The following is a 24,341-nucleotide window of genomic DNA, read 5'->3' as shown; positions in this document are numbered from 1 at the left end:
CCTGCTGTGCAGAGCCTATTCTGGGATGTTGGGAAGAATATTATAGTCTGTATTAGCATATTTCATATCCACCCTGCTGATAATTTCCTCTCACAATAGACATTTGAGACAAGGAGACCTGGTACAGCAACACACACTACTCACATGGCTATGAATTTGTATGTCTAAAATGTGTCATCATCATGACTGGAGGACTGGATGAAAGCTAAATTAAGCTGAGGTGTCTCCCTGGATCCCCTAGCATGTTTAAACACACACACACACGCACACACTCAAACAGGCTCACAAAGAAGTGCTGCAGCATTAATTAGACTTCACATCAAAGACAAAGCTGGCGCTGACATGTGATTGGTTAATCTGCCTCTCAGGTGAAGGCTGCTGTAACTTCTCATCTCATGGGCTAACCTCACTCCTCTGCAGCTTTCTCTACCATTATTCCATCTACCAATTTGTAACTTGTATAACTGCATGCTCTTATGGGTTTTCCCTTTGGCACTTGTTTAGTTTTTCACAATGTATGCTTCATGTTTTGGCTGCTTGCAGTGTTTGGGACTACCTTGTTGTTATGATCAGTGACCTATGCTCTTTTGTAAAGCTCTCTCTTGGAAGTCGCTTTGGATAAAAGCGTCTGCTAAATACATCAATGTAAATATATTCTTTATTGTCTCTCTTCCACTGTCCTCAAATGTCTCACTTCACCTCCACTCTTGTTCTGGCCCCCCCCCCCCCCCCCCCCCTCCCGACATGCACACAGATCAGACCAAGGCAATGGGAAAGCTAATCGTTTATTCATCAGAAATATAATCCTTCTTCTGTTACAGAGCTGGTGTGCGTGTGTAGTTCAGGTTTGTGTCGCTTATTGTGTGTCTGCCACAAAAGTGCCAGCTCTGCGTCTAAAGGGGGAGGAGTTAGCAAGGGCAGGAAGCTGAAGGTTTCGAGCCACAAAGTTCCGCTGGCGAACTTCAGATGGGCGGGTCCCTGAGGAACTGATCCCATTAGTGGAGCCAGAAGAGAGGGGCGGGGTATATGCAGGTGCCATTCCTCGCACCTCATAGGTCCACTGCATGTCTGGTGTCTGGGGGACCGACACACAGCTGTCAATTCCAAAGGTTTCAACCAATTCTTCTGCATTACCAGTGTAATCTCAGAGTGTGTATATATGTGTGTGTGTGTGTGTACCTGGACCAGGAGCGTAGCGAGGTGTTTCTTGCTGTACATGCTGGGAGTAAATGAGACGGTGAGCAGTGTTCCAGCCGAGCCCACAGGAAGCAGCTCTCCCGAGGGCGGATCCACCGTGAACTCCCTCCCACTGCCCGGGAGGAAGCCTGCTGTGAAGGCCTCTGGGTAGCTGAGACACACACACTGTCGTCAGACACGGAGATCATTCCACGAAACGTCCCTTATCGGACACAACAACTCTCCCTTCCTACCACACACACATACCTGGTCTGGCTGGTCAGGCGGAAGCCCACAGCAGAGGTCTTGTGGAGCCCTCTTGCCTCGATGATGATGACATCATCAACCTGCGGAGCAGTGGAAACCAGCCTGATGGGAAACTTCCAGAGCCCTCCTGTCACACACCGGACCACCAGCTCTGCTAAACACCTGTCTCACACACACACACACACACACACACACACAGACAGGCACACACACACACACACACAGACAGGCACACACACACACACAGACATAAGAGATGAGATGGGGGGAGAAGAAAAGAGAAAAAGACAGGATGAGGAGGAGAGATGAGGATGAAAGAGGAAAGGAGAATGGTGAAAGAGACGACAGGAGGAGTGAGATGAGAGGGGAACAGAGGAGAGAAGAAGAGCACAGGCAGGACAGAGGGTGCAGTACCTGAGTGGTCTGCGGGGGGCGTAGGTGAGGCCCAGGCTGAGGGAGACGATGCCAGATTGGGGGTCCCTCTTCCCCTCCAGTAGAGATACAGACACACAGCCCTCCAGCCATGCCCGTTCCTCCTCACCATGGTAACGTAGCTCACACAGAAAGTCCTCCAGACATACAAGGGAGCCTGACACACACACGTTAGCAATTCACAACATGTTATCCAAGCAAAGTAGCAACAAACACATACACACACACACCTGTGGTCAGGGCTGTGTTGCTGTTCTGGTCCTGGTTGTTGGCAGGGGTGGAGGATCCTGGGATGCAGGCGGTAAACAGCACCTCTATCCTCTCCTCTATCCTCCGCCCTGCCTCACACACCACCTCCGCTACACACACACACACACACCCACACACACACAGGTTAACGACTCTACCCTTCACCCTGCCTCACACACCACCTTCCCAGTGATAGCCGGTATAATACAGCAGTTATAGCTGGTTTTTACAGCAGTGATAGCTTATATAATACAGCAGAGATAGCTAACTGGTATAATACAGCAGTGATAGCTAACCAGTATAATACATCAGTGCTAACTGTTTTTTAAAGCAGTGATAGCTGATATAATACAGCAGTGATAGCTGACTGGTACAATACAGCAGTGATAGCTAGCTGTATTTTCAGCAGTGATAGCTGTTTTTTTACAGCATTGATAGCTGATATAATACAGCAGTAATAGCCAACTGGTTTTTAGAGCAGTGATAGCTGTTCACAGTTAACAGTTGTTTAATACAGCAGTGATAGCTAGCTGACAGCAGTGATAGCTGTTTTGTGCAGCAGTGATAGCTGGTTTAATACAGCAGTGATAGTTACATTTTACATTACATTACATTTAGTCCTTTAGTCATCTTATCCAGAGCGACTTACAGTAAGTACAGGGTAATTCTCCCCAAAGCAAGTAGGGTGAAGTGCCTTGCCCAAGGGGACAACGTAACTTGGCACAGCCGGAAATTGAACCAACAACCTTCTAATTAATAGCCCGACTCCCTAACCGCTCAGCCATCTGACCCCTGATAGCTGGTTTAATACAGCAGTGATAGCTGGTTAATCTGTTCTAGCTGTACCGTACCTGGCTGAGAAGGTTTGGGCGGAGCCTCAGGGATCCCGTGGATGGGATAAACCCAGCAGACAGCACTGACACGCCCATTCTCCACCACACACCTGACAAATAAACACAGACATGTTAAACACACACACACACACACCCACAAAATACCCACACTGTATACCTTACACACACATTACAGTTCAACACACCCTGACTTGTCCATATGTGTGTGTCCCTGGTTCTCGTCCTGCTGGCTTGGTGTGTGTGTGTCTTCCTGGTCCTGCTGGCTGGGTGAGTGTTCCTGGTCCTGCTGGCTGGGTGAGTGTTCCTGGTCCTGCTGGCTGGGTGTGTGTGTGTCTTCCTGGTCCTGCTGGCTGGGTGAGTGTTCCTGGTCCTGCAGGTCCTGCAGAGGGTGCAGCCGGAGGCAGAGCCAGGTCTGTTGGAGCTGCATGGAGTCCGGAGCGAACACCACCGGAATGTCCACACTGGCCCCCGCACACACACGCACTCCTGCACGCACGCACATATCACACACGCACATCACACACACGCACATCACACACACGCACACGTCACTCAACGGCGTTCCACATGCATAAACACAGACGGTCCACACATGGACACTTGCAGATGTTGTGTGAGGGGCTGACAGACCGTGTGTGTGTTTGAGGGGGATACAGAAGACCTGGCTGTCTCTCTGGACCGACGGGCAGGCCCCCCCGCTGGGATCCTCATCTGGGGAGGGGGGGGGCATTACAAACACGTATGGGTGGGTTGGCATGTGAGTGTGTGGACAGGCACTTGTGTGTGTGTGTGTGTGTGCTTGTGTGACAGACCTGAGAGGCTGATATGCAGCAGAGCACTGTGCTCTGTGGGGTTGGTGAAGGGAAGGATGAGTGAGGAGTGGGAGCCAATCAGAGACGAGACACTCAGGGGGTCCATCCTGCCTGGCACCAGGCCCCGCCCACTCAGCACAAATTGCCACTCCTTCAACTGGTGGGGTGAAAGAGAGGGAGGGAGAGAAGAACGAAGATGTGTGTATGAGACCGAAGAGTGTGTGACACAGTTGAAGGAGAGGTGTGTGTGTTACCTGAGGACAGGTGTGTGTGTGTTACCTGAGGACAGGTGTGTGTGTGTTACCTGAGGACAGGTGTGTGTGTGTGTTACCTGAGGACAGGTGTGTGTGTGTGTTACCTGAGGACAGGTGTGTGTGTGTGTGTTACCTGAGGACAGGTGTGTGTGTGTGTTACCTGAGGACAGGTGAAGGTGATGTTAGCAGTATGGTTTCCTGCTCCGATAGCTGACGGGCTGAAACGGACCGGAACCTTGGTAGAGGAGTGGGGGGCTACGATGAGCTACAAACAAACACACACACACACACACACACACATTACCATTTATTGATAGTAGTGGTTAACTACTATCAATGAATGGAACACCTATAGGAGCACTGACTTTGTGTGTGTGTGTGTGTGTCTGAATGTGAGGGTGTCTGTGTGTGAATGTAAGGGTGTGTGTGTGTGTGTGTGCGTGTGAATGTAAGGGTGTGTGTGTGTGAGAATGTAAGGGTGTGTGTGTGTGTGTGTGTGTGAATGTTAGGGTGTGTGTGAATGTTAGGGTGTGTGTGTGTGAATGTAAGGGTGTGTGTGTGTGTGTGTGTGTGTGTGTGTGTGTGTGTGTGTGTGTGTGTGTGTGTGTGTGTGTGAATGTAAGGGTGTGTGTGTACTGACAGGGCTGTTTGTGCCCAGTTCCACAGTGTAGTTGCGGGGGTTACTGTTGACAACATCCAGCTCTAAGGTCTCATCAGTGGGATTGACTAGAGAAATCCATTCTCTGATCCATCTGCACACACACACACACATGAATGTAAATGATTACTGCTAGGGATGAGTGTATGCCCATATACCTCAAATGTGTGTGTGTGTTTGCTTACTTCCCCAGCTCACAGCTACTCTGGGGTAAGGTGGTTGGGACAGGTGGTTCAGCCAGCAGGTTCAACTGGTACCAGAACTCTCCAAGCAGCTCAGACTGGAAGATCACGCTAACACACAAACACATGCAAGCACGCACAAACACACACATACACACACACATGCACACACACACACACCCACAACGCCATACAACACCATCACAAACACATACACATGATTCAAGTAAAACTAGCCAACAATATCACCATGCCCAACTTATAATGGTTGTGTGTGTGTGTGTGTGTGTACCTGCCGGTCCTGTGTCCTACCCTGGCAGGGCTGTAAGTAGCTTTGTAGGTGAAGCTGCCGGCCGCTGGCAAACACACCTGGCTGTCCCCACTCAGGTCCTCTCCCTCCAGACACACCCCCAGCAGCAGAGACTCTGCCTGTGGGTTGCTAACTGAGATCTCCACGGTAACACAGCTCTGAACAGCACACTGCACGACAACGACCTTTGTGGGCGGGGCCGGACTGCATGCAACTTCGAGAGAAAACCAAACCTCATACTGTCTAGAGGAGCCCACTACACACACATACACGCACAACACACACACACACACACATATTAGCGCAATCCCACAGTCAAAATCATTCCAGAGGCAGTCGTGATGCTGTGTACCTGCATTTGGTCCATCAACTTCCTGCCCGTCCTCCATCTCTATGGCAACAAACGACACTGACCCTGAAAGACAATGACAAAGTACATTTGGTAAACTTACCCCAGTATACACACACACACTCCTACACATTCACACACACGCTCCTACACATTCACACACCCAAACACACACTTTTGAAGTTGGGCTCACCGGTGTGCTTCCCCCGTTTCCATGGGGACACAGAGAGTGTGTAGGGGTGGGTGCAACCTGGTTCGATCTGCAGGGTAGCTGCACCACTGACGAAGGACAGGTCTGACTCCACCTACACACACACACGCACACACACAGCATTTGATAGCAGCCTCTGGTAACTGGGTGCACTGCGTTCAGTACAGGGCCAGTCAGTCCATGCAAGGCTGCTGTTAAGCGAGCAATCAAGCTAGCAGACACACAGACAACTACTTGACTAAAGAACACTGAGCAATGAAATGACATGTGTGTACCTTGCAAGTGAGAGTGTATGTGTGCGTACCTCAGATGTGAGTGTGTGTGTGTGTACCTTCCAGGTGAGAGTGTGTGTACCTTGCAGGTGAGTGTGTCTTGGCTGTAGTTGGGGACGTGCATGGTGCAGGATGAGGTCTGTCTGACAGGACAGTGCAGTACCAGATGCTGCACAGGCAGGGGGCGCTCTCCCCGCCCTCGCAGGGTAAAGACGTGCTCTGTACCGTTGCTGTCATTCAGCAACGACAGCTTGCCCTGACACACACACACACACACACATAAATGAGATGGGACAGTCCTACCTAAAACAAAACCAGAAACAAAGTGGTTTTCCCCAGGTTAACAAGGAGAGAAATGAGGCCTGTTTAAGAAACCCTAACCTAGAGAGGAAGAGGAGGATGGGAGTGGGGGAGGCGGTTACCGTGACGACACCCTGTGCGGAGGGTTGGAAAGTGAGCGGGTAGGGAGCCTTCTCCCCCGCCCTCAGGTAGAGCACAGGGGGGCCAGAGAAGCCCCGCCCAGCAACCACGCCCCGCAGCCTCCAGTCTCGGCTGCTCTCGTTGTTCTGAGGAGACAGGACACAGGTGAGACACACACACACACACCTACACATACACAAAGGCACACACAGTCCCACACACAGTCCTCACCAGAGGGATATCCTGGGTGACAGGCTGGTGTGCTGGTGTTCTGAAGTCCAGGTGAGCGTGCTGACCAGGTGCAGTGACCTGAGCCTCCAGCAGATGGAGCCTGACGTCCCTCCAGGAGCGCAGCACCAGCTGGCAGCAGAACAGGCCCGCACAGCCTGCCTGGAACCGCAACGGAAGCAGAACCACCTCCGAGTCTGGAGCACAGAACACCACCAGTTAGGGGGAGCTGTGTGTGTGTGTGTGTATGTGTGTGAGAGAGAGAGAGAAAGAGAGAGAGAGAGAGAGAGAGAGAGAGAGAGAGTGTGACCAGTTCAAGTGTACTATTTCTAAGGGTGTGTGTGTGTGTGATTGTACCTGCAGGGGAGTCTTGTGGCAGAGTGGCATGGCGGGCCACAGGCAGGCTGATGGAGTCTGGCACAGTGAAGTGTTCAGGTAGAGACACCTCCACACTGTAGTCCACCTTCTGATACTGGGCTGGACCATGGACCAGAAGGGCCTACACACACACACACACAGTCAGAACAAATATGTGGAGAAGTTTGCATCTGTTTGAGACTTTGTTAAAAATAAAGTCTGACAAATACAAAGACAGACAGACAAGCAGACAGACAGAGATACAGCCAGCCCCAGATACAGCCAGCCTGCCCGGGATACAGCCAGCCAGCCCCAGATACAGCCTGCCAGACAGAGATACAGCCAGCCAGACAGAGATACATCCAGCCAGACAGAGATACAGCCTGCCAGACAGAGATACAGCCAGCCAGCCAGACAGAGATACAGCCTGCCAGACAGAGATACAGCCAGCCAGACAGAGATACATCCAGCCAGACAGAGATACAGCCTGCCAGACAGAGATACAGCCAGCCAGCCAGCCAGAGATACAGCCAGCCAGACAGACATACAGCCAGACAGACAGAGGTACAGCCAGACAGAGAGAGAGACCACCTGTGAGTCTGTGAGTGTGCTGGCGGCCACGCCGGCCCTGACCGTGCTGCTGTCCAGGGTGTGTGTGAGCGCACGCCGCCGCAGCTCCTCCTCGCTCATCCTCCGCTGGCCCACCGCCGCCAGGGCGCGCTCCCACTGGACGTTCACCAGCGGCACGCACACCACCACCTCACACGCCTCCCCCACGCCACAGCGGAGGGTTAGGGTCGGCCCCGCCTCACACTCTCCTGGAACACACACAACCACAGGTCAACCAATACACATTTAGGTAAACGAATACGCAAACACAAAAAATACAATAATACTGATATATATACATACATACTCACACACAGGTATGGAGACATACAAACATACTAAAAGTAGAAATGAACATACTAACACAGCCGCGGGTTGACAAGACATACAGATACAAGTGTGACAGACACAGACGCACGCAGAGGAGAGAACAGACCAGAGGGGCCGCTGCTGGGGGCCACTGTCCAGGGGCTCGGCTGGCTTGGTAAGGGCGAGGGGACAGGCAGCTCACACACCCCCTTCACCAGGTACACCAGCTCCCCGACCTACAGACACACACGCCAACATTCTTATACACACACGACCGCAACATTAACAGGTTGACTGCATGTGGCAACTTCATGTCACGGATCACAAGCGTGACATACGTCTCTCTCTTGCATACATACAACCACACACAGTATCTCTCTCTCTCTCTCACACACACAGACACACACACACACAGTGTCTGTCTCTCACACACACACACGCACACTCTCTCTCACACACAGACACACACACAGTGTCTCTCTCTCTCTCTCTCTCTCTCTCTCTCTCTCTCTCACACACACACACACACACACACACACAGTGTCTCTCTCTCACACACACACACGCACAGTCTCTCTCACACACAGACAACCACACAGTGTCTCTCTCTCTCACACACACACACACATACACAGTCTCTCTCACACACAGACACACACAGTGTCTCTCTCTCTCACACACACACAGACACACAGACAGTGTCTCTCTCTCTCTCTCTCACACACACACACACAGCTCAGGGGTACCTGGGTGCTGGCCATCAGCAGGGAGCAGTATCTCTGACCCAGCTGGAAGGGCAGGTAGTGGAGCTCCAGAACCTCTGTCTGTCCTGCCTGAACACACACCCTGCTGCACGGGGTGTGGAACTCACACACACCACTCCTCTCTCCTGGAGGACAGGTACAACACGCAGTACTACATGCACACATCTGTGTGTGTGAGTGTGTCTGAGAGAGGCTCTGCGAGAGAGAGAGAGAGAGAGAGAGAGAGAGAGAGAGAGAGAGAGAGAGAGAGAGAGAGAGAGAGAGAGAGAGAGACTGTGTGTGCGTGTGTGTGTGTATAAGATTTATATTTGTGTGTTACTGACCTTGATCATTTTCATTCCCTGAGGCGTGTTCTGTGTTGATTATTTCTGTCTGACTGAAACACAACAGACTTGTCTCAGTTAGGGTTGGGTCTAGAGTTGGTTCTAACCTGGTTGTACTGTCTGGGTTAGGGTTGGTTCTAACTGGGTTGTACTGTCTGGGTAAAGGTTGGTTCTAAACTGGTTGTACTGTCTGGGTTAGGGTTGCTAACCTGGTTGTACTGTCTGGGTTAGGGTTGGGTCTAACCTGGTTGTACTGTCTGGGTTAGGGTTGCTAACCTGGTTGTACTATCTGAGTTAGGGTTGCTAACCTGGTTGTACTGTCTGGGTTAGGGTTGTGGTCGGCTTTGGAGGTGACCTGCTGGATAAGGTTCTCCTTGATGCTCTGGTTGTCATCCAGCTGGAGGGGGTTCTCTCTGGACTCCACCAGAACCACCCTGACACACACACACAGAGTCAAAGATCTGTACCAGCCAGCGTAGCCACCTCAACAGTCTGCAGACACACACACACACACACATACCTGAAGGAGGCGTCCTGGCTGAAGGGATTGGTGACCCTTATCTGCAACTTCTTCAGCTGGTAACATGGAGATCGACACTTCACAACACCCTGGAGAAGAGACGAGCCTGGGGTCACCACAGCTTCTCTCACACACACACACACACACACAGACCCACCTACACTCACACCAAGACTCACGCTCGGGGTGACGTGCGTGACCTGCGTCTTCAGGGAGAAGACCAGCGGCGCCCCCCGTGGGCCGACGGCAGAGCGGGGGGAGAGCAGCAGCGCCGCCTCCCTAGGCCGCAGGAAGGAGCCCGAGTACCGCAGCGTCAGCTCCGCCACACGCTGACCCCTGGAGGACGGGAGGACACACTGCAGCCTCAGCAGAGCACAGAGGAGGTGGGGAGGAGGTGCCGAACGGGGAGCAGAAGGTATGACGGTGAGGAGGAATGGAGAGGGGGGAGTAGGGGAGTCTGGGGGAAGGTACTGACTTGGGGGGGATGGTGATGGAGGAGTAGGGGAGTCTGGGGGGGAGGTACTGACTTGGGGGGGATGGTGATGGAGGAGTAGGGGAGTCTGGGGGGGAGGTACTGACTTGGGGGGGATGGTGATGGAGGAGTAGGGGGGTGGGGGGGGAGGTACTGACTTGGGGGGGATGGTGATGGAGGAGTATGGGGGTGGGGGGGAGGTACTGACTTGGGGGGGATGGTGATGGAGGGTCCGTGAGGGAGGGAGAACAGGTGGGCGTCCCTCCCCAGGAGGGAAGCCTGGTACAGCAGAGGACTGGAGGATGGGCTCCTGAGACGCACCTGATACACACACACACACACACACAGTTCTGGCGGGGAAGGTCGGTGTGTGATACAGCTTCGATTGAGGTCGTATGCGTCTGTGTGGGGTCCAAGGTCGATGAAAATGAGGCCCTCACAATATTTTCAGGAAGTGTGTGTGTGTGTGTATCTACTTGGTGAAGGTTGTGTGTGTGAGCGAGTGTGTGTGTGTGTGTGTGGTACCTGTTTGGTGAAGCTGGAGTGTAGGCTGCCTGACAAGGTGATGGTCCTGCGGGGGAGGTACTGGGGCAGGTGTTCATACAGGTGAACACACAGCATGAGCATCAGGACGGGGTTAGGGTCCGACAACTCTGTAGGCTGGACACAAGCATGACTGGATTGAACTTTTAGTTTCTCTGAAAACTCTCCCTTTTAGGGTTTTAGGGTTAAGGTTGGATGTGCACCAGGTGTTGATATTACGTGTATGTCTACTCCAGTCTAGTATCTCTATGTCTAGTCCAGTCTAGTACCTGTATGTCTAGTATCTCTATGTCTAGTCCAGTCTAGTATCTCTATGTCTAGTCCAGTCTAGTATCTCTATGTCTAGTATCTCTATGTCAAGTCCAGTCTAGTACCTATATGTCTAGTATCTCTATGTCAAGTCCAGTCTAGTACCTATATGTCTAGTATCTCTATGTCTACTCCAGTCTAGTATCTCTATGTCAAGTCCAGTCTAGTACCTATATGTCTAGTATCTCTATGTCTAGTCCAGTCTAGTCCAATCTAGTATCTCTATGTCTAGTCCAGTCTAGTACCTATATGTCTAGTATCTCTATGTCTAGTCCAGTCTAGTACCTGTATGTCTAGTATCTCTATGTCTAGTCCAGTCTAGTACCTGTATGTCTAGTATCTCTATGTCTTGTCCAGTCTAGTATCTCTATGTCTAGTCCAGTCTAGTACCTGTATGTCTAGTCCGAGGACGAGCGTCTGCAGGGCCTGGCAGAGGATGATGTTGTTATGAAGGTTCTGCTCCAGGCTGCAGCTGTTCGTGTACATCCTCTGAAAATGGCTGCCGATCTGAGCAGGAAAAACACAGGGAGCACTCACATCACAACAGGAAGTACAGGCACGATCCTCCGAAAGGGTGGACACAGCATGAGCTCCATGACATCACACAGGGGGCTGGAGACTGCTCACAGAAACCGGGGCTCCTCCCAGTCCCGCAGAACAACATTCCCTTTTCTGAGTGGAACACTAATCTAGAACGTCTCTGACTTGTCCTTATGTAGACACTCCTCGCCACAGAAGGAAGTGTTGACGGTGGCAACAGGAAGTACAGAGATGAGCGGACGAGGAGACACTGACCAGGAAGGGGCAGTAAGCGGCCAGTGTGGCAGCCAGCACCAGCCCGTCAGCCAGGTCCAGCTCAAAGTTCACCACCCAGCGCGCCGAGGGCACACCACCTGAACACACACACACACACACACAGTCACACTATCTGGGATATGTGCCAAAACATAAACACACACTATTCGGATTATGTGCAGACACACACACACACTATCTGGGATGTGTGCCAAAACATAAACACACACGATCCGGGTTTATGTGCGGACACACACACACACACACAGATTAATGCTGAGCTGTGAGGGTCGTACCCCTGCAGGAGTCCGAGGCCCAGATGGAAGTCCTGGTGTTGTGGTAGTGCAGGTTGAGCCAGGACAGGAGCCTGCGCTCCCAGGGAGAGTACACGTTACTGGCCAAAGGGGAGGGATCGATCCTGGGGACAGCTCCCTGCTCCACCCCCTCAGGGCCCTGGGGGCCTTTGCACACCTCCCTCACACGCCTCAGCACCAGCACCTGGGATGGGGGACGGAGGGTTTGGGGGGTGTACACAACGGGGCACACAGTTTGGTCAGCCCATTGAAAATTGTGAGGTATTTGAAAAAAATTGCTATCACTTTCACAGTCCATTATACAATCAGGCCAGGAGGGCACAGCAAGAGCAAAATACCTAGAGAGGAAAATACCTCACTTTTATTGTAATGAGCAGACTCTATAGTTGAACGAATTTTAAGTGAGAACACTCCACTAAAGTGTGGCAAACCTCTGAAGTGTATGGGACAACCAAAACTGGAAATACGAGCGCGCGTGTGTGTGTGTGAGTAACCTTGTAGGTCTGCAGCAGGACGTCAGTCCAGGCTCGTGTGCTGAGGGCTTCGTAGTCACAGCTGCTGTAGTCGATGGTCCGCTGCTCTGTCAGGGCCTGGGGAGACAGAGGGTGTGTAGAATAACAACGATGAATAAAGTTGACTTAAATGAGGACAAAATCAATGATTCAAATGTCCAGAGTTATCACTGACTAAAATGAAATAAGGGGAATTAGGAGGAACTCAAACTAAATGTAAAACTGTTTCCGAAATGATCATACTGTGAGTGAGTGAGTGAGTGAGTGAGTGTGTGTGTGTGAGTGTGTGTGTGTGTGTGTCCTCTGTACCTGCTGTGTTCTCCAGTGGTTGAACTCCTGCAGATCTAACAGATACTCGGGTCTGATATGAGACAGACAAGCTCCCTGGGCCCTACACACAAGCATATACACACATGGACGCAGGTGAGCACGGTGTGTGTGTTACCTCAGGAAAGTAAGCAGGGTGTGTGTGTGTGTGTGTTACCTCAGGAAGGCAAGCAGGTTTGAGTGCTGGTCAAGGAGCTCCTGGAGTCGCAAGGTAGGGTTGGAGGGAAGTGATTGGCTAGAGCAGGCACCAGGAAGGGGCGTGGCCGCCAGGTGCAACAGCATGTCATTCACTGTCTTCACACCCCGTCTCTGACTCACACGGAAGCTCCGCCCACTGCCTGGCCCCACCTCCATCGTCTCCACCTTACACTCAACCCTGGGGAGAGATCAGGCAATTAGCAACGAACCCAACTAAACCAGGCAGACAATAAGACGGTGACTCAACAGGCTGTCAGTCAACCAGACATGAAAAGAGACAGGGAGAAATAACTGTCTCATTGTCAAAATGTCCGTGTGATCGTATATCCCACACCCAGCATCAATAGAGGTTCGCTACGGAGCATGTGCGGTAACGAGACGGGGATGAGCACCTTCTGAGCGTGTGCGGTACTGATATGGGGTTGGGACCACGTGGCCAGCCAAATAGGCTGAACCACTTCTGGACAGCCAATAGGACGCTGTGGTAGTATAGCCCCTCCTCCGACTCCGCCCGTGGGAAGCTCGGGATGCCTTCACTCGGAGGCCACACCTCCTTTGTCCCAGCCTGAGTGTCACACACACTGTCACTGCGGCTGTGTAATGCTGAGTCTGAAACACACACACACATATACAGGTATACACACACCACAGATGAGACCAATAATGATAATACACACACACACTCACTCAAAGAAATGGGTAAAAACCTGTATTAAAAACAACAAACGCAAAACACACACACACACGGTTTTCTGACCGGAGAGGGTGCGGCTGCAGGAGGAGCTGAGGACAGCAAAGGTGGAGGAGGTGGAGCCAGTGTAGTGGGAGGCGGAGCTAGGGGAGTAGCAGGGCTGGAGTACCGCCTCCCCCGCCAGCTGGGAACCCGCTGATTCACTGTTCACATGACCTAGACGCACACAAGTCAGCATGTTAAGTGTGTACGACCAGATGTCCCCTCAAGAACAGTAAAACAGGGAAAGGAACATTTGTCTCGAGGGGGTTTAAGTTTAAAATGAAAGGAGTTGGGGATCATTTTAAGGTTAGGGTTAGGAGCTGGGGCTCAGCTTAGGTTTTGGGGTTAGGGTGAAGGTTCGAGGGGAAAACGGGATTTGAAATGGGACTGAATTGGGAGTTCCCGCAGGGCATAGCAGAATACCCAAACTTGTGTGAGTGTGCATCATGCAGGTATGTGTTACCACTCCTGAGGACGATGTGTTGCTGGGAGCGGTGCAGGGCCAGGTGGGGCCACACAGACAGCAGACAGTTATCAGACGTAGCACACACCTCTACTTGAAACCTGGGAGGGGCCCAGACAGCAGCAGGTCAGTGGTCCATGATCAACACGGGGGGGGGGGGGGGGTAGCAGAGGGGGTAGCCGAGAGACAGAGAGAGGGGCTACCTGTTGTTGAGGGGCATAGTGGCTTACCTGTTGTTGAGGTGGTCTATGAAGGTGATGTGTGAGCAGAGAGACAGGGGCTGGGGGCAGCAGAAGGTCACCGTGCACACCATGGAGGACCAGCTGTCCGGAGGGTGGTCCCCAGCCTGACCCTGGGGCTGGGCTGGCAGGGGGCCACCCCGGGGCTGGCTGACGGCGAGAGGCCTCAGCCTGGTTCCATCATCCAACTCCACTTCCTCTACCTCCACACACACACTGGTGCCCCTGAACGACACACACACACACACACACACTGGATGGTAAAATGTACGTATTGTAAGATAAGATAATCAATTTTTGTCCCGCAGTGGGGAAATTGCCATTTGCAACAGCAGCAGGGTACAGAACAGCACTCAGAGTACAATTAAATATAGAAAATAGAAAATACACAAGATACAAGATACAGGGAGTTAACAGTGTATCCGCTATGTTGATTTTCCCGTGGCGGCCCGCCACGGCTACATTTCTGCCGCCACGGTATCAGAAATAGGGCTGTACAAAATTGTCGGCCGTCTATCAGCAGTGATTGTTAGAAAGCATATTGGAGGATAGCACGGACACGGGCTTCACAGCGCAGTTGAGATTGCGTGTGTGCGTCCTTGAGAAATGTAGAGCTAAGTCGTATAACTTATGTTGTTTAAGGCTGTTATTGTATTATTGTATAGTTCTTGCTCATTTAGATTAAGTTAACTGGTGATTTTGTTGTTTGTAGGCTATTCTTCCCCTGCTAGCGAAATTGCACGTCGATTTGATAGCGATTGCTGCCCTTGCTCACGTTTGTATTTTAGGTGCATTATTAAGCTGGTCGGACAGACCTGCCCCCACTGCAACAAAAAAAATCTCTGAGTTATATAAAATATAAAAACACTGAGTTATATAAAATATGAAGACATATATATATAAGGGTATAAGGGTATAAAATAGTAAAATAATTTCATAATATATAAAGTAAGTGAGAGTTAAGCGTGAGTTGAATGTGGTGGCTGCCACTATGAATAAGTAATGAGTGACATACAGCCAAGTTATTGCACGTAAGAAAAAAGATTGCACGTAATTATTGCACGCAATTACATAAATACATATTGCACATAGAAGTGTACATGTGGGGGTGGGGTTATGGACGTTCAGCAGCAGTGTCAGCAGTGATCGCTGCACAATCTGACGGCAGCAGATAACGTACAGTGTGACGTACAGTGCTGTGTTTGAGTGTGTGTACTGACCTGGGGTATCCGGAGGTGAGCAGGGTGAGTGAGGCGGTGGTGGGGGTGTCCAGTGGGGCGGGGGTGAGGAGGACTCGAGGGGGCAGGAAGGTGATGGTGGGGGGGCAGAGGGTGAGGCAGACCCTGAGCTCTCTGTAGGCGCGGCAGCCTCCGTCCACCTCCACCCTCTCCTCGCCCCCCGCGTAGAGTGGGAGGGACAGCTGGACACGCCCCCCAGGAACTACAACGCAAGACACACCCCCTCAGACGACAGCATGATCCTGGCCCAGCTCTCAGGCTCTGGTTGGTCACATGAACAGGGATATTGCCAACGAGCACGCACCTGGGGCCAGGCTGTGCGTCTCCATGGTGACAGTGATGGTCAGGGTGTTGCCAGGTAGCAGGGAGCCCCCCGCAGGAGAGAGGAACAACCTGGCACCCCCTAAGAGTGCTGATGCAGCACTGCAGTCCAACTTCCAGAACACACACTCCTGGGACACACTCCTCAGCTCCACTGTCTGGACACACGCACGCACACACACACGTCAGATAAGGAAATCCAGAAATAAACACCCCTTATAACACACATACACATCATGGAAATGTGAAGTTATTGCTAACTACCTGTGTGAGCGTTGTAGAACCCGGTTCTAGAAGTTCCACATTAAACTGCAGCGTGGAGGGGAACATTTCAAGAGGTCCTCGTAAGGCTGGGAGAACACCAACACAGAACCAGTCAGTCAATCGGGAACGTCAGTCAATCGGGAAGACAATCCTGCATTTAATCAGCCAGTCAATGAATCAGGCAGCCAATCGACAAGTCAGCCAGCCTCGCTCCGTTTCTCACCCGTGGCCTGCACGCGATGTGACACTGTCTCCAGCGTGACCACCGGGGGGCGCGGCGTGACCATGTGCCCGTCGCTCGCCGTGGCGGAGCCGGCGCTTGTCGAGGGAGAGCCCACGCCGTTGACGGTGACGGGCAGTGTGAAGTCGTGCGATCCCACCTGTGGTACGAGCACAGTACTACACCCAGCCCACACCTGCCTCGACAGGACACCATGCTGAGAGGTGGGGGAGAGGGGGGACGGGGGGAGGGGGGGAGCTCACCTGTTTGGGAGAGAAGACCAGAGCGCAGTCCACAGTCTGGAGAGCCTGCAGGTCACACACAAACTCGTTTGGAGCTGCCCCTGGACCTGGAACACACAGACACACACAGAGCGCGCTAAGCACAGGCCAGAGAAGAAAAGCAAGAGACCTTGAGCCAAGAACAAAGAGCGTGAGCAAAGAACGTCAATCAGAGAACAAAACCAATTTCAGCCCCAATAAACAGGCAGGTGGGGATGTTTTCTGGACCTAAACACACACCTGTGACACTGCTAGGCAGGAGGATGGTAAATTCTGTGTGTTGGTCCAGGAGGAAGTGGACCCGGGCCAGGGCAGGGGATCGGTTCTGCAGCCGGAAAGGAACCCTGTGACTGGAGCCAGCATAGACCCCCTGGAACAGGAACGAACTCTGGAGAGACAGAGACACAGAGAGAGAGAGAGACACAATGAAGAGAACGAGACTCTCTGTATTCACGAGTCTGCGCAACACACTCTTCCTCACAGAAACACCCCACCCCCCACACACACACACACACACACACTCTCTCTCACTCACCACATCGATGTCCACCCGAGGAGGCTCAACTGACCCGCCCACCCTCAGCTCCAGGGCTTTCATGCTCCTCAGCGCTATCTGAAACACAAACGAACAAAGGCCACTTTTGGCGTCTGTTTACCTCAGGCTGCAGTGTACCACACACACACACATACACACACCTTACCTTCACTCGGGTGTGAAACTTCATGACGGCCGCAGGCGTGAGCAGCACAGTGATGTCGACCTGCCCCCCCACTGGCACCACGCCCTCCGAGGGGCTCACGGTCATCCCTGGCAGGGGACACACATCCAGCACCTACACACACACACACAGTATACAAACAGTTTATAGATACAGTCACACATATTTAAACAGTATACACACAAACACACACAATCCAAACAGGCTCATACCCTTCACATTCTTGACCTCTATGGACTCTCACATCACACACACACGCACACAGCAGAGACCTGATAGTGTACGTGGTTGTGTCCAGTGTTGAGGAGTCTGGTGGTTCTGCTGGAGGGCAGGTTGAGAGCTGCTGATCCAAACACCAGCTGCTTCTCTGACAGGTGCACACTGGACCTTCCTAGCTGGGGGAGGAAGAGAGGGGGCTTACTGACCCTGGACCAGCACACGCACACACAGTTACACCGACACGTACACGCACACAGACCTTGGCGACACAGCGCAGGTGTGTGGTGTTACCCTGGTGAACACACAGCTGGAAGCTTCCCTCCAGGGGGGAGCAGAAGGACGGGTGCCACACCACCTCACACTCCAGCTCACTGTAGGCCTCCACACACCCTGCCAACGACACACCACACACACACACACACACTGTCAGGGTCTGTGGGTGTGTAAGTACTGGGTGCGTGTGTGTGTGCGTGTGCGTTACCTGTGGCAGGGCGTATAGAGAAGGCCATGCCCTCCTCTGTGATGATGGGTTTCCAGGTGAAGTCGGCCACCTGGTTACCACGGTTCCGCAGTGTGACAGAGCTCCTGTACCCTGATTGGGCCAGCAGGCTGTGGGCGGGGCCGAGCAGCACCTCGGGGGCGGAGAGCTCCAGCGCCAGGGGAACCACCCGGGCCACGACCAGAACCTGACCCGGGTGACAGCTGTTCACTGTGTAGGACACGGACCTGGGAGCACCGACACCGATGGAAAGGTACTCAGTCAAACACAGCAACACTATGACGTAGACAGACAGACACAGTATACAGACAGACAGGTAGCCCTATACGCAGGCAGACTGACTGACTTGTAGAAGTGTCCCAGCTTGGAGGTCTGGAAGGTGAGGGGGAGGGTGGCCCTGGAGACGGGGGGCAGGACGTAGGAGAGGGGGGAGGAGCGCTGCAGCTCAGGGCAGCCCAGCTCCAGCTGCACCCACACACACACTCCTAGACCGTTCACAAGTTCCAGGGGACGCACGCACACTGACTGGACACACACCTCCCCAAAGTCCACTGAGCTGGGTCCTGGTGTGAGGGGAGGGAGGGGGAGAGAGATCCTTGGGCGAGGGTTTTAACGTTTGGCAATGGAAATGAAGCAGATGTCGTGCGGATGCAGTTCCCACCTACGACCACCTGGTGGAGCTGCTGAGCCGAGAGCTTGCTGCTGCACTCTGACACTTCCTGTCTGGTGGAGGGAACAGCGTTCATCCCCCCCGTCTCCACCTGGGGAAAGTGAGGGGGGGTTGGGGGAGGGGAAGGGGGGAAAAGAAGTGTTGAGACATGGCGAGGGAAGGTGGGAGGGGGAGGGGGAGAGAGAGGGATGGATGTTGAGAGGGGACATAATTGAGAGGATGGAATAAGATGTTTTTTCCTCTGTCCATCTTTATCCAGCTCAAAACACAAACTGAGCATGCCCAGACGTAGACAGACGGAAAGGAGTGTAGACATGTAAAAAGCCTCCACACTTGTCTGGATGTGGGGCTGATCTTCATGGCTGCCAAGGCACAAGAAGTCAGTGATTGGCTCTGCTGGCCGCAGCCCTCTGCAGGGCTCTGATTGGTCTCCAGGTCTTGCAGGGAGAGCCTGGGTGGGGAGAGCCCTTCGGCCGGACGAAGCCCAATGTCCACCTCGTCCTCCACCTCTCTGTGGGACCTGTCACATGATCATATGGTATGATCACTGCATGCACACCATGCAGGCAACCTGACTCATCGTGCTCCCTGGTAGCCCCACCCCTCACACTGTCTCTGCTCCACTAGCTTCGCCCCCCCCCCTGTGCCCCAGTAGACCCCCTCCCTCTCTCTCCCTCTGCTCCAGTAGGCCTCCTCCCTCTCTCTATCTCTGCTACAGTAGACCTCCTCCCTCTCTCTATCTCTGCTCCTGCAGCCCCCCTCCACCTCTCTATCCCTCATCTCGGTGGGCCTCCCACCACCACCTCTCTATCCCTGCTCCAGCAGGCCTCCCGCCCCCCCACCTCTGAGAACTGCGGTGCAGGCGCGTCTCTCTCAGGCTCCTGATGAAGGTGAGGTAGAGCTGCCTGTGTCTCTGTCTCTGCTGCTCTTCCTCCACGCTGTAGCTGTAGTCTGGGTCTGTGTAGCAGTAGCGCTCCACTCCTGTGAAGATGGTCCTGGAAGGGAACGCACACACACGCACTCAGGTGCATGGGCAAGCACACAGCAGGCCCATAGAGGATCCCTGTCCATATGGTGTGTGTTGATGCGTGTGGAGACGTTACCTGTGTTGTGTGTCAGGAAAGCCAGATCGAAGGCGGGCCATGGGCTTGTCTGGGAGGGCTAGTAGCCCCGCCCCCTTCTCGCTCTGGCGGTGCCTGTGGAGGCGCGTCTTAGCCGAGCACAGAATGCCAGAAGGAAGCAATCCTCGAGGGCCGGCCTTGGGGGCGTGGCAGACAGCTGATAGGTGCAGGGTGACGGTGTGGAAGCTGCAGAGGCGGAGCTTCACGGAGGACGAGTTGACGTGAGCCACCTGTCCAATCACCTTCAGGGGCTGGTGCACCTGGAACCGGCCCATCTGGTGAGGAGAGAAGGACAGAACCACGTCCTGCACGCACGCACATTGACACACACACGCAAGCACACAGACACACGCACAAACGTAACCCCACGGGTATCAGACCAGTAATGATTCTCTCACCATTCCCTCAGACTAGATGATCTGGCCATTCTCTATTCTGTCTATCCATCCATCCAGTACCTGGGACTGTCCAGGGGCAATGACGCCAGTGGGCGGGTCGCTGATGAAGTTGGCGATCTTGCAAAAGCGGAAGTTGAGTGGCAGCAGGTGGGACTGGTTCTGGAGAACACACAGCATGGACACGCGCTGTCCCGGCGTACAGGCCTGGAAGCTGAAGCGGAGGGAGGGGCTGGGCACCAGGGCCATGGGCAGGCCTGAGCCCGTCACCGCCAGCTCCACAGCACCCCTACCTGGGGAGGAGGACCACAGCGTGACCACCAGTGGACGGTGCAGGTGTGTTTTGGGTTCAGCCTGCATGTTTCAGTTTCATGTCTCTGGTGTGTGAGTGTGTGTGGGTAAAGTTTGTTTTCCAAATCAGGTTACTTTATCTGTACCCGTAGGTAGATTTGGTTTGCAGTTAGTCATGCATCTTGACAGACATTTTACAGACTATGCAGAGGGTAGACAACACAGACAAAATGTGTGTGAGTCCCTATGTGTGTGTGTGTGTTACAGTGTGTGTGATAGTGTGTGTGTGTGTGTGTGTGCGTGTGATAGTGTGTATGTGTGTGTCTGTGATAGTGTGTACCATTACGGAGTCTCTGATGTGTGAAGCCATGTTTCCTTTCCACTATGTCAAACAACAGGAAGAGGGAATAATCTTGTCTGCTGTTGCCTTCGCTGTTCCTGTTGGACACACACACACGTACAGGCCACACAAACACACATGTACAGGCCACACACACACACACGTACAGGCCACACAAGGCTACCACATTACATATTTTTTCCTTTGAAACATTTATTGATACTGAAACGTTGACCAATACACAGTTACAAGACACTAAAACATCCTCCTAAATTCTTTGCTTAAAAATAACATTGCTTTTTAAAATGTACAAAACTGTCAGAAACATTTTGGAAGGTAAAAACACTGGGGTATCTTCATTAAAGCACTACATTATGTTTTTCTTTTATGGGCTTTTAAAACACTGTTGTATGCACACAAGATTCATTTTTAGGCACTTTTAAAACCACATTACAAATACCGTTGGTAAAATACATGGGGGGAGTAGGTACCCCCCCCAGACACACAGAGAAGTGGGCTACCTGCTGACTGGGCTGAAGCACACAGACAGGCTGGTGGTCTCGTAGGGGCCCAGACGACCCTCGTTAGGCACGCAGGTGATGACGCGCCTGGCGTCCATGGTTACCGCTGCGTTCGTCACGCTCCTCTCCACAAGGGCAGCATCGGTGCTCATTTGGATGTCCGTACCCTGGACACACGTGCATGACACACACACACTCACTTTGAAAACGCCTTGGGGGGGCTGGCATGTCATGGACTTGTTTAGCACGGTAAAACATGTAGAGCGTGTGTGTTTACCAGTTCAGTTCCTGGAGCGTCCTCCAGCCACACCACAACCCAGTGGCAGGCCTGCGGTCCGCTGTTCCTCACAACCAGCGTCTCCACAGCGGCGGTGCCAAAGTAGAGCGAGCCAAAACGCAGGCAGGAGAGAGGACGCCCCTCAGGGTCCCGGAGCTCCAGGCTCTGCTCCTGCACGTCAGCACACACCCTTAGGACTACGTCCGCCCGCCCCTGCAGCTTCACACTGGGGAGGGGGAGAGAAAGACGCCATTCAAAAGTTACAATTCAAACCCTGCCCTCAGGTAAAAGTCAGACAGATGTGAAAGGGGGGAGAGGAAGGGGAGGTACTAGGGAAGAAAACAAGAGAGAGTGGAGGAGGGAAGGAATAAGAGGTAGGATATGGATAGGGAGGGATGTATGGATGGTTAAGGAGGAGAAAGCGAGTGAAGGAGAGGTGGGTCTCCTCTTACAGTGCCTGCTCTCTGATGCGTCTGGCTCTGTTTGTACACAGTTCCACTTTCAGCCACTGGGTGGCGCCAGGAGACACCACACCGCTACAAGGAGACAGCCGGACAGATGTGTCTCCATTGTACAGCACCTCAAACACCCCTTGAGGACACAACATAGCACAAATAAATAGCCAATCATCGAGGCTAAGAAGCATTGAGACAGAGGCTAGGCATATATACAGTATGGAGTGTAGGTTGGTTGAGTGTGTGGTGAATTGGACATTGTAGAACTAGCTAAATTAAGCACAGCTACAAACTAATGAATAATAACAATATATTGATTATATATATGAACTATTATAATTTATTGCTTTGGTCATGTTGAAGAAGGCATGTATTTCGTATTTTAGAAGGTTGGTCCTCGTTAGTATAGTGGTCAGTATCCCCGCCTGTCACGCGGGAGACCGGGGTTCAATTCCCCGACGGGGAGACCTCCTTTTTATTTTTTTTATAATAATATTATGAAAATAACTTCCCATCCCAATCATTACATGGATTACCCCACAAAATGATGAATTTGTTTGTCAAAAACATTCTTATTTAAGAAGTGACATGATTCCGAAGTTTACATTTCAGAGGCTCTTATCCAGAGCGACTTACAGTATGTACAGGGACATTCTCCCCAACGCAAGAAGGGTGAACTGCCTTGCCCAAGGACACAACGTCATTTCTGCCGGCCGGGAGTCAAACCAGCAGCCTTCTGATTACTAGCCCGATTCCTTAACCGCTTAGCCACCTGACTCCCCAAGTTGCAAACTGCTTTGTGAAAGCTGCTCACTAACAAACCTGGAGCAGAGCCCTGGTTGGTGAGGGAGACCTCCTTACTGATCACCTGGCTGTTAGCCAGGACAGAACCAAAATCAACCAGGGACTCCATTTGAAGGGAGCAAGCCATTGGGAACCTGCAAACACACACATTTCAGACTAGAACCCATAGATAAGAAAACACACATAGACTTTGTAACATAGGGGGAATTAGACTAATCTGGGACATTGGGTAATGTGGGACACCTAAACTCCAGAGCGTTTTCTTTCCTGCTATGCCATTGTCTAGTCCACAGAACTTTTACCCTAGGTTTAGCCTGTATGTTATGTGACTGAAATCACAAAATGTGATTGGTGTGGTGTCACAGAAAGGGTCAGGGCACTAGTTAATCAGGAAACCTCTGAATGAATAAGTATCATCTGTGTGTTACATGCATGCGTGTTGGTCCTTACGCTGACAGAGGGATCTCTGTAGCCTCATCTTCGAGGAGGAGCAGCAAACGGTCTCGTACCTCCTCTTCCTTGTCAGGAGAGAAATCCAGACAGCCAGTCATGGACAACCCAGGCGCTATGGAGGTGCATGGGTTGTTCACCTTCAATCTGAACAACTGAGAGGTTTGTGTGTGTTTTGAAGAAGAGGGGTGGGGTTGATGTTAACACTTGTTATCATTTGAAGTTTGAAACATTTGTACAAGAGGCAACAAAGATTAGGTTAGCTTAAAAGCATAGTCTTATGGTCCTCCATATAGTCTAGCTACCATGCACTTTTCTCTTTATGCAAGTACGACAATTAGCAACGAGAATAACAAAGCTATAATGACATAAATTAATTTGACTTAACCTTTGATATGGGTTCAACCATTTGCATTCTTTTCGAAGACTTGCCAATGTTCGTTACCGTGACAGCTGTCTTGTAAACCTCTCCAACTTTTACATCGGTGAACTCAACAACGGAAGGACTGATCCGAACTGTATTTACTGCCATAATGTCGGCGAGCTAAACGTTGTTGACCACAGGGCTAAAATTCGAAAAGGTTTTCTAATACAAGCTATTTATTTATTTAGTGGTCGGCATACCTATAGAGCAGCCTTAGCAGCAACCATTGTCGAGTTGACAGTTTCGGGTTGCTAGGCACCGGGGAAGGGCAAGATTATTTACGGTTGGCAGAAAAAAAGCGAATGGCGATTTTTCAAGGTTTCGTCGCTGTGGCGTAGCGAGAATTATTTCATGGGGACGGGGTGGCCAAA

General features: G+C 52.0%; 1 protein-coding gene and 1 non-coding gene across 6 annotated transcripts; one reads left to right on the top strand and one right to left on the bottom strand.

Moving 5' to 3' along the window:
- Positions 1-771: 771 nt before the first annotated feature.
- On the bottom strand, positions 772-24,296 carry LOC146261234 (cilia- and flagella-associated protein 47-like). Of its 5 annotated transcripts, none has more exons than XM_084668240.1 (63): positions 23,935-24,288; positions 23,547-23,701; positions 23,115-23,230; positions 22,290-22,428; positions 21,838-22,063; positions 21,561-21,727; positions 21,040-21,137; positions 20,472-20,701; positions 19,996-20,318; positions 19,735-19,887; positions 19,226-19,412; positions 18,884-18,983; positions 18,569-18,785; positions 18,205-18,449; positions 17,983-18,113; positions 17,777-17,899; positions 17,487-17,618; positions 17,321-17,398; positions 17,026-17,173; positions 16,768-16,853; positions 16,508-16,664; positions 16,285-16,370; positions 16,004-16,178; positions 15,682-15,901; positions 14,453-14,686; positions 14,223-14,323; positions 13,784-13,933; positions 13,419-13,635; positions 12,986-13,204; positions 12,811-12,892; positions 12,484-12,579; positions 11,972-12,173; positions 11,676-11,773; positions 11,271-11,387; positions 10,554-10,688; positions 10,237-10,349; positions 9,736-9,892; positions 9,557-9,645; positions 9,345-9,470; positions 9,037-9,089; positions 8,696-8,838; positions 8,077-8,185; positions 7,623-7,849; positions 7,032-7,173; positions 6,678-6,871; positions 6,449-6,592; positions 6,109-6,282; positions 5,737-5,848; positions 5,547-5,609; positions 5,177-5,450; positions 4,888-4,995; positions 4,685-4,796; positions 4,205-4,309; positions 3,791-3,947; positions 3,609-3,689; positions 3,335-3,464; positions 3,164-3,280; positions 2,976-3,067; positions 2,106-2,234; positions 1,858-2,032; positions 1,444-1,605; positions 1,180-1,348; positions 772-1,075 (listed from the first exon to the last, which is right to left on the bottom strand). In XM_084668240.1, the coding sequence occupies exons 1-63, from the start codon at positions 24,076-24,078 to the stop codon at positions 857-859; spliced, it is 9,363 nt and encodes a 3,120-aa protein (XP_084524366.1). In that variant the 5' UTR covers positions 24,079-24,288; the 3' UTR covers positions 772-856. The 5 variants fall into 5 exon arrangements, with proteins under 5 accessions (XP_084524366.1, XP_084524365.1, XP_084524368.1 ...); XM_084668239.1 differs by having other exon boundaries at positions 3,164-3,302; positions 3,336-3,464; XM_084668242.1 differs by having other exon boundaries at positions 3,164-3,464; positions 24,171-24,296.
- On the top strand, positions 22,687-22,758 carry trnad-guc (transfer RNA aspartic acid (anticodon GUC)). Its single transcript has one exon. It is a non-coding gene; the product is annotated as a tRNA-Asp (tRNA).
- Positions 24,297-24,341: the final 45 nt, after the last annotated feature.

Source organism: Hypomesus nipponensis, chromosome 12, assembly GCF_054491055.1.
Source record: "Hypomesus nipponensis isolate SF chromosome 12, ASM5449105v1, whole genome shotgun sequence".
Taxonomy (NCBI): domain Eukaryota; kingdom Metazoa; phylum Chordata; class Actinopteri; order Osmeriformes; family Osmeridae; genus Hypomesus; species Hypomesus nipponensis.
The sequence above is the reverse complement of the archived record's forward strand: the minus strand, read 5'-3'. Positions and strand labels throughout refer to the sequence as shown.